Raw genomic sequence first — 13903 nt, forward strand, 5'->3', positions numbered from 1 at the left:
TCCAATGCGGCAACCACCCTTTTTCCAACATAGGTATTGTCTCCGACACATTATTGCGAACTACCATGGAAGATACAAGAAGAATGATGAGCGTCAATTACTTGTGCGCATAGGTAAGTGAAACTGATGTAGTTTGTTTTCTTTCTATTCTTTTGATCAGGTTAGTAAGTTATACATTTTTGATCAGGTTACGAACTTCTTCCTCGAACGTTTGAATCAATGCTTCAAGATTTGCGGGCGAAGAACGAGGAAGGATACGATTACATTAGCCTCATCGATAAAGAAATGTGGACGAACGCATATGATGGTGGATATCGATATGGACACATGACGACCAACTTGGCTGAGACAATCAATTCAACCTTAAAGGGTGCACGTCACTTACCTGTAGCGGTTTTGGTAAAAACTACATATTTTCGTTTGGGGGCGCTTTTTACGAAGCTCGGAGGACAAGCTCAAACCTGGATGCAAGGCGGTCATGTCTATTACCCTAGATTAGTTGCAGATCTACAGACAAAAAATTGCTACATCAAATGTAATGTCTGTAACAAGCTTCTCTAGAAGGCATGAAATGGGCTCTCTACGGGGAAGGCGCCGATGTCAATTCTCCCACAACACGACCCACTCATGATGCCTCACCAGCCAATCTGTATCTGTCTTGTCGCGTTTATCTAAGCTATGCAACTCGTCCATATTGCGCGGTGAATCTGGAATTGGTTGAAAACAACCAAACTGCCGGAGCACGCGATCAGTGGAGTGTCACTCGATGGTCGCATAACATATCAGAGGGACCATCGCCATCCAAACATCTGATGGACCCTCAACTCAGGTGGGATAACCGCCCCTACATCATCAGTAGAATACCCATTCAAACTAAAACAAATAATATATACTTTTTATCAAAATAATAATCTAATTATATAACTATAATCTAAAATCAATTTTTAAACATTAAAATTCATACCTGTGTGTCAGCCTTCTGATCGATTAGCACCCTGATTTTTTCTAAATCATCAGGTAGCTCCTGATGATTTTTCCTATCAGTAAACCACCTATTCAAGGAAAAAATTTATTATACGATGTATAAAATTATTAATATACAAAATCAGTTTTATAATTACCTCAGAAGTAGTGGAAATACAAATGGGTTCTTCACAACGGAACATAAAAAGGGCAATCGATACCATGCCCAAGACTACAGTAGTAGGAGACATTCGCCGATAGCATTACGCCTGTAGTCAATGGCTCCACACATCTCCCTATACAGCAAAGCCAAAACTGCCGAGCCCCAACTGAATGATCCGGCGAGACGAAAGTCGCTAAGATGTCGCAACCACATGCAGTGAACTAGGTTGCGCGATTTGTTTGGCATCAGCAACCCTCCTATCAACTGCAATATGCATGCCCGTGCATACATCTTAACCTCATCCTCAGAGGCGTCTGCGCTCAACTCCCGAAAATTGGCATCTAACCAATTTAACGGTATCCTACCTCCGATAAAAATTTTCGGGACACGTCCTAGATTTTCCGGCACAAAGTAGTCCAAGAACCGGAAGCTATCCCTGATATCATATCTCCATCCACCGGAAGCCCCAGGTGCATAGAAACATCCTCAAGCGAAATCATGCACTCTCCGCACGGAAGATGGAATGTGTGGGTCTCCGGCCTCCACCGCTCTACTAAGGTAGAAATAAGGTATGGTTCTATCTTACAGTGACCCTGATATCTACCTATGTAACCAAATCCAGCCTCTACTAAATACGGCAAGATACGGCTAGGTATCACTAACTTAAGATTCCTAATAAAAGGATATAATATACGGTCCTTCTCCTAAAAATAAATAATTACAAAAATTAATTCTTAATCTAATAATCATGCATTAAATAAATCAACAAATTATTACTAATAATTTAAATTAAATTAAAACGTTAAAATGTTACCGTATCAGTAAAGTGTCGAGATATATGATTTCCATCTAAGCGAAGTAGACCGCCTTCCATTATATATCTGTAAAAAATTTATATTAGTAAAATATTAAATAAAGTAAAATACTTAAATAAATTAAATACATAATATTAAAAATATTATAAAATATACCTTAAACGAGAGAGTATTTGAGAGAATTTGAGAGAATTTGGTGTGATGAAAGTGATTGAGGATGAGGTATTTATAGGGAAGGGAGGGGTGTGAACGACCGGGTAATTAAAGCTATAGCGCCCCCCCTGCACCGCGCTATACCCCACGTGTCAGATAAATAGGTATAGCGCGGAGCAGGGGGCGTGCTATAGCCACGTGTAACCCAGTTAGCGTATACCGCGGTGCAGGGGGCGCGCTTTACTGCTGCGGGTGTTAGATCGGGAAATATAATCTGACCAGTGTTAGATCGGTAAATATACCGATCACCGATGATATTTCGGGAAAAACGTCTTATTACATCAAAATAATTATCACATCAGTTTTTTCATTAAATATTAATGACAAGTGACTTAATTGAATGCATGTAAATAATTGAGTGACATGATTGATAAAATTTCAAAAATATGGTCAAAATAAAAAAGGATAATAATTAGGTGGTCACTGATTTAGTTTACCTTTTATTTACATAATTTATATTTAAATTTTCAACTAATTTATAATTAACGTTTAACCTATAGAATTTTCCAATTTTGAATGATTCAATGATATCTTGGTTCAGTTGTGTTGTGCAGTTAATGTCTGAAAATTAACGGTCCATCTATTTTATTATTTTTTAATCTCAAAGAAAATAATTAATTAATTAGTTACATGTCGAAGTATTATATATATGATGAGAGAAAAGTAATCTTCCTACAAAAAGTGCAACTGTGCAAGTATTCTCCTACGACTAGAAATCGTAATTAAAAGACACCGAACTGGATTAGAATTCCATGTCTATCAAGTTCTGGAAATCTCAATCCTCTTTGGACTTGATATGTTTTATATATATATACATACTATAACCTCTCTTTGTCTTTGTAAATCGTGTTATCTCAAAACCTTTGTTTTCTCTGGTTTTAGCTTTCCTTTTGGGTTTCTTAATTTCCTGTCTGCTTCAGTGTTGATTCATGGCCATGGGTGACGCAAAGTCAGGTGTCTGTTCAACGCCACAAGAAGTGGGTGCTGCGTTTGTGGACCGATACTATTTGGTGCTCTGCAATTCCCCGGAAGAGATTTACAAGTTTTATCAAGATTCTAGCATGGTTAGCCGCCCGGGACCTGATGAGACCATGACCACCTTCACAACCATTCAAGATATTAAAGAACATCTTTCCTCTTTTGATGGTAGGCAATTACATATCGTTTCCTGTGATTCTCAACCGGCGGCAAATCAGGGTGTCTTTGTCGTGGTTACCGGTTCTTTCACTACAAACAATGAACAGATCATCAAGTTTTATCAATCCTTCATCCTAACACCCATGGAAGCAATTCATGACTACTTTATCTCCAATGATATTTTGAAATTTCTCGATGAGAAAGAATGGATAACTCCTCGTGTTTCGACTTCGAGTTCAACCACCGATCTTTCTCTTGAGGAGGAATTTTCGATAATCCATGTTTCAAAGGCTGCTTCGAGTTCGTCAAGTCATGATATCCCTGTTGTTTCAAGTTCAATACAAGATGATACGCCAGCTGTTCATGTTGAAGATGTTTCAAGTGTTGTTTTGAGTCCACATCAAGATGTGCCAACTCTTCCATTCGAAGATGTTTCGATTGTTGTTCAAAGTGATGCGTCAACTGATCTTCCCGTCGATGTTTCAACCACTGTTGTTAGTCTAGCACCACGTGATGAGACGACTCTCCCTATCGAAGACGTGTCAACTTTTCACAGTAAAGATGTTCCCATAGTCGTTCCAACTTCAAAACATGAAGTGGAAACTACTCCAATCGAAGGTATTTCATCCATTGTTTCGAACTCAACCCACCATGTTGGACCGTCCTTTTGCATGGAGGATTTTCCGGCTATTATTTCGAATTCCACATATCGTGTGCCAATCAATCATATTCCTAAGAAGAGTTTCTCGTCGGGGGTGCAAGTTTTAAATGAAAACGATGCTCAGTTCAAGCCGCCACCAGTAAGAAAAGAGCCGAAGAAAAGTGGAGTTGAAGGAGAGAATAAGAATAGGAACACGGCGGATGTTAAAGCTGATGCAACATCTATATTCGTTGGGAACTTAGCTGCTGGTTCAAAATCTGAACAACTTCACCAAGCTTTCAAGAAATTTGGTCGAATTAAACCCAATGGCGTTAAAATTAAACTTGATAGGTTATACAGATCATATGCGTTCATTCAATTTGAATCTTCAAGTTCAGCAAAAGTTGCAGTTCAAGCTTCATTTATCAAAATTGGCGACCGGAAGTTAAATATCAAAGAGAAGCGTAGTTATTAAAATCTCTAGTATTTTCATAGCTTTAGGAATGACAAGGAGAATTGTTAGGGAAATAAATGCTCAATAGTTCTTTGTTATATGAATCATATATCTATATTTTTTTTTCATGTTGATTTAGGTTATTTATTTATGAATATGAAGTAGTTATATATAATTATTTAATTATAGCACGATGCTTTTCCTACCTTATAATGTCAAATAATAATACCCCATTGAGATGTTTTATAAGATATATTATTATATTATAAGGATAATAATACTTTCGTGATTCTTAAAAGGAAAAAAGAAATATTTAGTTGTGTTAATTTGGGTTTCAATTACTTGAACTTATAAAGTTTTAAGTGAATAAATTATCCATTTATTATATTTTCTTTTAGTTATTTTGTTTTGTTTTTTCCCAAGATAAATTCTACAATATAATGGAATATATTAATTTATTTTATAAAAATTGAATATATATATATATATATATTATATAATCGATGAGACATAATATAATTCATCATTGACAATAAAAATTATAAATAAAATATTATTTATAAAATATAAATATATCATCTTTATATTATTTGTTTTATAAATATATTATAAATAGGTAATAGTTTTTTTAAATAGACAAATATTATTTGATTCATTGACACTACAAATATCTGTACATAAAATATGAAATAAGAACACAAACATATTTAAATGAAAAATACTTATAAAAATGTGGAATATAATTAAAAATAATTCTATTTAAAAACAGGGTTAAATTGTATCTGAAAAATAATTTTAATTAAAATATGACACTGATTAACTAATTTTCTCCTCAAAACGACAATTTCATCTTCTGCATTCCATCAAATGGCATTTCAATTGCTTAACATCCGACTGTTTCAGCGGCTCCAGCATGAACATCTAAGCACCTGTTGTATACACTATCTTAACATTAAGATCTAACAATAAAAATTAAAACATTATTTATTTCTGCACTTACCATTGAATTAAATGCTGAAACGCAAAGTAAAAATTTGTAGAGAAAACGTCTCCGGGAGACTCACCGGCTGATTCGAGTCGGAATGTTTTCTGATGACATGATTACAACAGGAACCTCCATCGGTACTGGCGATTCCTGTTTTTCAAAAAATATTCGCAATGATCACAACTATTCCTCGGAATGGGATCTTAATGTTTTGGATAAATTGCACGGATGGTTCTTTTTGTTTTTTGTCTGTTCTGTTTTAGTCACTTATGTACACTTTGTTGGTAGTTTTGTTGTTACGTAATTTGTTTATTACTTTCATATTTCAGGTCATTTTCTAAAAAGAATTTTAAACTTTTTGTTTAAGGAAAGATGAAAAAAAATTAATTTTTAAATGTTTAGGGTTTTAATTTTTTAAACGTGTTATGTCAATAATCTAATGTCAGAGTGATCAATATGTTATAACCCAAAAATGTAATGCAAGTGACCATAACCAAACTTTTTCTTAACCAGTGACCAACACAGAACAAATCAAAAAAAAGAGGGACCATCCTTGTAGTTTACCGTAAATTTTACGTTAAAGAATTCATTCTTGGCACCTTGATTTTCTTAAGCAGCTCAAAGCCTGTTATTCCATGCATGCAGTCAGGGCCGGTCCAATGAGTTTTAATGCCCTGGGCGAGATAATAATTTTATGCCCTTATCCGAATAAAAATTTTTGTTCGCTACAAGGGTAGACTCAAAATAAACACTCAGCCATTACAAACCAAAATGAAAATCCATTCAGATAAGTCCACTGTAAGATGCAAACCTTATTGCAATTGCCATCAACCAAGTGTGGAGAAGATATTCCATGAGAGAGGTCATAAGTAGACAAAACATATTTCAGCGTGCTGCTTATGTTTTAGCTCATAAAAAAATTAGCTAAAAGCTACAAAAGACCCAGAAGAAAGCTTGACAAGTAATCCTATCAAACCCTGCCAAGCGCAACCAACATGGAACAATCAAATTGTCATTTAACAGGCAGTGATATATGAATATAGGCAAGAATGCATATAAAAAGATCAAAACATTTTAGCTTCTGATATAAAGAATGAAGCTTTATGAGGTTAATAAAACATTGGTGATATCTGGGAACTTCTCTTTAATGGCGACTTTGATTCTCGATCCAATCGATTCGGGACCTGTGTAGTTCACAACGCATTCCCCGCCATCAATGGAAAATACTTCAACGCTCCCACCGTAATTCTTGATAGCCGGTCTCAGTATATCAAGATGACGATTCACTGCCTGTTTACTCGCGAATTCCAAACAAATTTCAATTTAGATGAATAATCTTTGTTTTGTTATTTTCGACGAATCTCAAGTTTGGTATAGAAAATTCACCTCGACGGTTGTTTCCTTCACTAAATCGTCGTACACTTGTCGGATTTCCTTGACTGCATCCCAAATTTTTCTTTCAAAACCCTTTTTATCCCCATTTTCATGGTGGTTGTTAAGCTAGGGCAGCTCTCACATGCTCCTGAAACTCGATCAACTCTACATTAGCCAAAAGCACATGGATAATTAAATCATGAAACGAAGATAAAAAAGAGTGACCTAGGAGTTTGAGAGAGACGACCGTCTTCGACGAACAAAACGTTGTCGTTTCCACCATCGAAGATCAAGTAAGGCCTCACATCCTCCAGAACCAGGTCCACGTTTTGAGCGGTGAGCACAAACTGCTTCGTCGAGTACAGCCCGAGAGACGAGCCGGTGGCCGCGCCTAGGCCGGGGCTCAACGCTTTTACGGCCGTTTTCAGTCGTATTCTTCTCGGAGGGACTCGTCTGCGTTGATTTAGGGATGAGTATAGAGGCACAACAATACCTGAAATTACCTTTGTGGCTACAGGGAACTTAGTAAAACTGATGCCCCTATATGTTGCCCTGGGCTGTCGCCCCTACATGCTGCCCTGGGCCGTCGCCCATCTGGCACATGTATTGGGCCAGCCCTGCATGCAGTATTCTGTTATTATTAGATTTACCTGCAGTTGGACATTCAATGTCAAGAATATAGGAATTCTGGACAGGAGAAGGATTGTAGGATTAAGGAAATATAGTATGTTACTCACAGTGCTCTCCGTGGTATTCCTCTCATCACTTCCCAAACCCAAATACTCCAATGCCCTCAGCCCAAATACTAACTTGCTATCTTACAAGGGGTGAAGCTGCCCTACAAGCTGAGCTTCTGATTAAATGCACATGACACGGGGTTGAACATTTTAGTTAGAATTGATCCACGTAGGAACTTGGAAGTCCCCCACAGGTGGGTCTTTTTTTGTGGCTGCTGTGTCAGGAAAAGGATTGTTGAGTTCATGGTCCCGTTACCCATTGAAGATGATACGAGGACTGTTTTGAAAGTGGGACTAAGAGAGAGAGTCCCTTGAGAAGGGCACTCTTATTGGCACCAAACACAGAAACAATCCACATGACCTTTTGTGGATCTTATTTCAAGCTTTGGTTTGTGTTTGTCCCCATGGTACTGGGCGCAGAGTTTTATGGTCACAAATCTTAATCCTATTCGTATAAAGAAATTTTAGGAAAAATGAAAGAAAAATCCGAACCAAGCAAATGGATCAAATTACTGTAAACCCTGTGATTCAAGTTTCTTTTCTTTTTTTTTTTTGTATAAATTAAGTGAATAAATCTTAATCGCTCCAATGAAAAATTTTCATTAGTTTATTACTGTTCCAGTGCTCCTCTTCCATTTGTCAAATTAAAAATAAACTACTAACAAAGAACACAAAATAATTGATTAATGCCCCCATGCAAGATCTAAATACAGACCTTCAGTTTATAAGACTGACGCTCTACCACTGAGCTATAGAGGCTCTTTCGACCATATCTTAAAATTAAATTTATATTAACGTTTTTAACAATTTAAGAACCCCTTCGCCACTCGGGTGCGGGGGTTTATTTATTTTGTTTTTACGTTATATATTTGCTTTTCACCAAACTCGACTTTTCCATATACTTTTTTATGTTGCGAGTATACTTATAATTAGAATAAATATATATCTAAATAAGTTGTAAGTAATAAAATCTCGAGACAATTCAGTGATTATAAATATAATATACCATTAGTTTAAGTCATAAAATAAAAATATTAATATTTGTGTCACCGTAAGATAATGTTATATAATTATTGAAAAAAAAATATTATTACATCAATAGTTATGTTTATTTTAAAAACGGTACGTGAAAAAAAGTATAATTTAAAAAAAAATTATTGGGTGATAAAAACGAAATCATGGGAATAAATAGATGATTAAATACTTTATTTATCCTTTTATATTTTGTTCTTGTGCTTGCTTTAATTTTGTCAAATAGACAAATTAAAGATATGCTAAATATAAACAGTATTAGAAAGTTACGTTTCTCATTTTTTAAGAAAAAACAAACAAAAAGAGCAAATGAAAGAATTAATCAACATCATGTGGTCAATATCTGATGTTATATATATGGATGCTTTTATTGATCTTATTGTTTGTGTATGACATTAGAGCATGAAAAGCAATGAAATTGAAAAGAAAATGAAGCACGCATGAAGAAGATAAGGGCTCAGGGACCACCATCCCCGGAGAGCTTGCATGTGCTTCCTAACATGTTAGGGACCTCCTTTATGTCTAATCTAATCTAAACCCCAAACTATTAACCTATTTAATCCATTCAACCCTCAACTAATCATCGTCGAAAAGTACAAACCTTTGTGTTTGAAAAAATAATCACCCCCACGTACGCTGATGATAAAAAATCATTCATTCTATATTCCTTGGAATCTGATTTTCATAGTATATATATATATATATATATATATATATATATATATTTTATTACAAAAAGTTGAGGTCACAGGTGGCTCTCAATCTAGGATCAGGGCATATATAAGACTTAATTTAGATTTATAGATTGTACACCAAGAGTGACAGTGGTAATTTAACCTTACAAGCTAAAATTCATGAATCCTAACCACTTATGTCCACACTAGTTGGCTAAAAAAAATCTAAGGATTCTAGTATTTTTGAAGTCCAGCTCACCTCCTTTCCAAAGTCTCATGTCTACTCACAAGCTCCATTCCCTTGAAGACATCAAACACGTATGATACAGTAAACTGATGTTTAAATAATTAATATTTTGCAAATATAATGTAGTATTAAAATTTAATTTAAATTAATAAAAGTTGTTTCCAATTAAGTTTTAGCTTAAGCAAGCAAAAGTTGACCCAACAAGCTGCCCATTGCAGTAGAAAAACATGATGTTTTTTAATATAGGATGGTCTTTAATGTTGAAAGATAATGGTGGTGTCCTTAATTCACCACGACCAGCAATTTTACAATGTGTTTGACAGCATGATGGTCTGGCCTCGTGAATAACAAATTCATGTTGGTCTAAACAGAGTATCATAGGTAAAGAAAGGAGGAATCAGGTTTACAATCAATGGTCATTCTTACTTCAACTTGGTCCTCATTACAAATGTTGGTGGTGCTGGAGATGTCCATTCAGTATCAATCAAGGGTTCCAAAACAGGATGGCAATCAATGTCGAGGAATTGGGGCCAAAACTGGCAGAGCAACTCTTACCTCAACGGTCAAAGTCTGTCGTTCCAAGTCACCACAAGCGATGACAGGACTCTGACCAACTACAACGTGGCACCTGGAAATTGGCAGTTTGGTCAAACATTTGAGGGTGGTCAGTTTTAGAGTTTCAGGACAACAAAGGATCTTGGAAATAGACGCTTGAATATGTAATAGCCATTGTTTGAGTCAGGGGAAGGTATAAGAGGGAGAGTTAAGAGCAAGGAGAGATTCAGCCAGCCACATATGGCTGTCAACTGCTGAGGTGATTAATTGGGCACCCGCTAGGCCTTTATCACTTTAATTGATTCATGATCAAGGATATTTCCATTTGTTTGGCTTTTGTTTTAATTCATCAGAGCCATGCTATGAAATGAATGAAAATATCAAACTAACAAATATAGACGAACACCATTTACCAGACATTGCTACTCAACTGACGGTGAAACATGTAGTTAACATAACAGAGAACAAAAGATGTGAAATATCGTCGACATTGTATCAATCAGTGACACACCAAGAGTCAAGCATGTTCAGTCTCTATGTAAACTGCGAGACCTGGATGTTTTTATCTTTGCATAAACAACGGGATTCTTCTCATCACACTTTCATCCACTATCCTATAGTGCTGGGAAAATTTTCGATGCATCATTCCACAGTATTTATCCACATGTTGTTCATATTTTCCATAGAAGGCTGGAAGAGTAACAGATAAGACAGTTCCTGCCATCGGAACATGAAAAACACAACATTTAAACTAGAGCATAATTTAAGATTCCTTACACATATAATGAGCGAAAATACATTGACAGATGCTTCTCATTTTGCAATTGATTTGTGACTGGAGCTTGATATCAGGTTTAGAAATTTTAGATACACGAATTAATAATCTATCTTACTCGGCCTCAGGTGTAAATGTCGAACAAAGGTATGCCCAGTGAACCCCGCCCCCCACCCCAACCAAATCAATATATATTTCTGTGTGTCCATAAGGTGATGAACTTGCTTACCAACATAGGCAAGTGTGAAGAAAGAGCAATAGCTACCAATGGCAGACAAGAGCCACAGACAAATCACAACCTGCCAAATGAGCGATAAAAAGGAGTGAGCTTGAACGTTGATTTTGTTTCCCTTTGTTGAAGTACAAAGTTACATGAACCGACCTTGAAGAAAAGATGAAAATCTTGGCCAATAGTAATATCATGAGCCAAAAGAAGCACATTATTGATTTTAACACGAAATGATGCTGCGACAGTGCTAATCATTTCCTCCGACAATTCGAGTTCCGGAAATGTTTCTATTTGTCCGCTTAAATAATAAACAGACACCATTGTTGAAAACAGATTCAGTGTTCAAAAGGAAAATAAACAAATAAAAGAGGCATTAGTCATATACCTATTTCTGTAAGCAGCATAGTTGGCATGGATGAACAACACCACAATTAGTATAAGCAAAATATCCAAACAAATAAGCAACAAGGATAATCCAGACTTCTCAATTATGAGCCAAGCAACCGTAGCGATGACAATGATGCCGAAAGAAACACTCCGCCGCTTCCACAAAAGTATATCAGCCGCTAGGAACATGAGAACCTACATTAGTTAACTTATCACACAAAACAAACGCACCAGTATCTTAAGGGTAAACTTAGAGCAACAATATCATACCACGCAACAAGATTTCCCTGGAACCATACTCGTTATTGATTATTAATAAGAGAATGTTAGGAGATAATTCTTAAAACCCATACATTTTCACCTATAAAAACAGATAAATAGTGAATGAAAATACATGCGGAGTGAGCAGAGGTAAAATGGAAACTTGGCTTCCAAGGATAGCAGTGTCCCGTCAGGGAGAACTTGATTCAGTTTCTTCTATATGTCCATCCACAAATTGGAATAAAACACTAAATGAAACACAACTAAGTTGAGAAAAAAAGGTTGGTTTGATTGAAAGAGAATACTGGATGTGAAAGAAAGCATTTTGTTACCTTTGCCACCGCCCAAAAATTGGCGAAGAGAACCTTGACGACCAAACAAACGGTACCCATCGGAGGATGCTACTGAAGAAATGGAAGATATTGTGTGATTTCTCGTCTCTTCCCCATCATCGTTACCCGAATTCTCCATCAATTGCAATGATGCAATGCAAATCGACTCCCTTTTTTCAGCTTTTAACTTGTACCCAAAAATGAAAAACTAAGAATTTCGACTCTTGCACCAAGCTTTCCCTCTATTAACCAAATTACCGGGTCGCAGTTGTCTCACCAGAATTGACCGGCGTAGGTAAAGAAGAAAAAACCCTACTTTTCAAATTGTTTTGTTTGGGAAGAAAAGAAAGTTCGTTTCTCTCTTTTCATCTCTATCCCATTTGATTTAGTCAACACTGTATATTTGTTTCAAAGGGCAGTAAAATTCCGAAACATCTTGAAATTAGTTTCTCTCATCGGCGGTTTGCTTTATTAACGGTTCGGAAATTCACCAATTGAATTTGTTGGTTTATTTTATATTTGATTCTTCCCTGTCCCTGTCCCTGTCCCTGTCCCTGTCTCAACAATCATTTTTACATTGTTTGAGGCCACCAATGTTATATCCGTCTGATTATTGTTGTCTTTCCTCTAATGCTCATTTGCAACTTTTAAGGTTACCTTTCTTAAATCGTTGGAAAGAAAGTTGAATTATATTTATGGATTTAATATTTATATTAAATTTATATTTTTTAATATTATAAATTAAAATATATTAAATTTATATTCTTTAATTTGAATATTAGTAAGATAATTATTTTTTAAATATGTCAAATTAAAAATATATATATTATCTATTTAACTTTGAATATTAAAAGATAATTATATATTTTTTAAATATTTTAAATTAAAATAATATTTATCTCAATTTGAATAGTAAAAAAGGTTTATATCTTTTGAATATTTTAAATTAAAATAATATATATTTAACTTTAAATAGTAAAAGAAGTTTATATCTTTGAATATTTTAAATTAAAATATATTGTTATCTGTTTAAATTTGGATATTAAAATATATATGGTTGAAGCTAAATTCTCTTGAAAATCCTCTATAAATATTGAGCTAACCTGATAGATTTTTTTCATATATCAGAATTCAAGAACTTTTATTTTCTTGAAAGAAATATTTTTTCTCCTTCTTAGTTTTTCGTTTATAGACGAAGGCAATAATAGTTTTTGATTTCTGCTATTGTGCTACTGTAGCTAATCATCTAATTGTTGTGTCTTAGGAGACAGGCGACCAAATAATCTCGAGCACCAAGGAGTGACTGAAAATTTCGTATCGGATTGTTATATTGAATAATAATGTTTAAGATAAATTTATTACTCTTCTACCTTTCTTAATCCGAGATGATTTGAAAATTGAGGGGACTGAAAACAATTTCCAAAAAATATTTTCCTTAAAATGAATTATATTTTCTGTAAAACGTTTTACGGTGTTTGGAAGAGATTGTGTAAACTATTTTCCACTACTTGATGAATTTTTAGAAATTATATATTACAAATATTAACAAAAATATTAAGATTAGTATATTATATTGAAATAAAAATATTATAAATTTTATGAAATTAATAAATAATATATTTTTTATTAATAATTTATTATATATTATTAAAATATAATATCTTATATTAATATAATATAATCGATTATATTACTTTTATAATATTAAAAAATAATATTATATTATTAAAAATATTAATAAATATTTTTTAAATATTTTAATAATTAATATTTTGATTAAATGATATTAAAATATTATATTAATATTAAATTCATATAATAAAATTATTTGAGTATTTATTCTTTGAAGTGAAAAGTTCCGAAAATAACTGATAGAAAATCACATCGTAACTCATTTTTCAGAAAACACAAAGGAAATTCTATTGATCAG

At 34.3% G+C, this 13903-nt stretch overlaps 3 protein-coding genes, 1 non-coding gene and 1 pseudogene across 5 annotated transcripts; 2 read left to right on the top strand and 3 right to left on the bottom strand.

Annotated features, from left to right (window-relative positions):
* Positions 1 to 3089: 3089 nt before the first annotated feature.
* LOC120118856 (nuclear transport factor 2-like) lies at positions 3090 to 4406 on the top strand. Its single transcript, XM_039138801.1, has one exon. The coding sequence runs from the start codon at positions 3090 to 3092 to the stop codon at positions 4404 to 4406; it is 1317 nt and encodes a 438-aa protein (XP_038994732.1).
* A 2065-nt stretch (positions 4407 to 6471) lies between these two features.
* On the bottom strand, positions 6472 to 7507 carry LOC120118857 (annotated as a pseudogene).
* A 661-nt stretch (positions 7508 to 8168) lies between these two features.
* On the bottom strand, positions 8169 to 8240 carry TRNAI-UAU. The gene has a single exon. It is a non-coding gene; the product is annotated as a tRNA-Ile (tRNA).
* A 1464-nt stretch (positions 8241 to 9704) lies between these two features.
* LOC120118858 (expansin-A8-like) lies at positions 9705 to 10109 on the top strand. Its single transcript, XM_039138802.1, has 2 exons — positions 9705 to 9764; positions 9816 to 10109. The coding sequence occupies exons 1-2, from the start codon at positions 9705 to 9707 to the stop codon at positions 10107 to 10109; spliced, it is 354 nt and encodes a 117-aa protein (XP_038994733.1).
* Positions 10110 to 10421: 312 nt separating this feature from the next.
* Positions 10422 to 12648, bottom strand: LOC120118475 (reticulon-like protein B16). Of its 2 annotated transcripts, none has more exons than XM_039138506.1 (5): positions 11974 to 12648; positions 11379 to 11559; positions 11147 to 11291; positions 10994 to 11063; positions 10422 to 10706 (listed from the first exon to the last, which is right to left on the bottom strand). In XM_039138506.1, the coding sequence occupies exons 1-5, from the start codon at positions 12110 to 12112 to the stop codon at positions 10552 to 10554; spliced, it is 690 nt and encodes a 229-aa protein (XP_038994437.1). In that variant the 5' UTR covers positions 12113 to 12648; the 3' UTR covers positions 10422 to 10551. The 2 variants fall into 2 exon arrangements, with proteins under 2 accessions (XP_038994437.1, XP_038994438.1); XM_039138507.1 differs by having other exon boundaries at positions 11147 to 11288; positions 11974 to 12643.
* Positions 12649 to 13903: the final 1255 nt, after the last annotated feature.

This window comes from Hibiscus syriacus, unplaced genomic scaffold (assembly GCF_006381635.1).
Source record: "Hibiscus syriacus cultivar Baekdansim isolate YM2019G1 unplaced genomic scaffold, ASM638163v2 tig00110328_pilon, whole genome shotgun sequence".
NCBI classification, from domain to species: Eukaryota; Viridiplantae; Streptophyta; class Magnoliopsida; order Malvales; family Malvaceae; genus Hibiscus; species Hibiscus syriacus.

Coding starts and splice junctions, on each gene's coding strand:
- LOC120118858 (XM_039138802.1), top strand. CDS start 9,705: ATGGTGGTGTCCTTAATTCACCACGACCAGCAATTTTACAATGTGTTT. Junction 9,765..9,815: donor ATGTGTTTGACAGCATGATG/GTCTGGCCTCGT, acceptor AGAGTATCATAG/GTAAAGAAAGGAGGAATCAG.
- LOC120118856 (XM_039138801.1), top strand. CDS start 3,090: ATGGGTGACGCAAAGTCAGGTGTCTGTTCAACGCCACAAGAAGTGGGT.
- LOC120118475 (XM_039138506.1), bottom strand. CDS start 12,112: ATGGAGAATTCGGGTAACGATGATGGGGAAGAGACGAGAAATCACACA. Junction 11,560..11,973: donor ATTTTTGGGCGGTGGCAAAG/GTAACAAAATGC, acceptor TCATGTTCCTAG/CGGCTGATATACTTTTGTGG. Junction 11,292..11,378: donor TATGCTGCTTACAGAAATAG/GTATATGACTAA, acceptor TTATTATTTAAG/CGGACAAATAGAAACATTTC.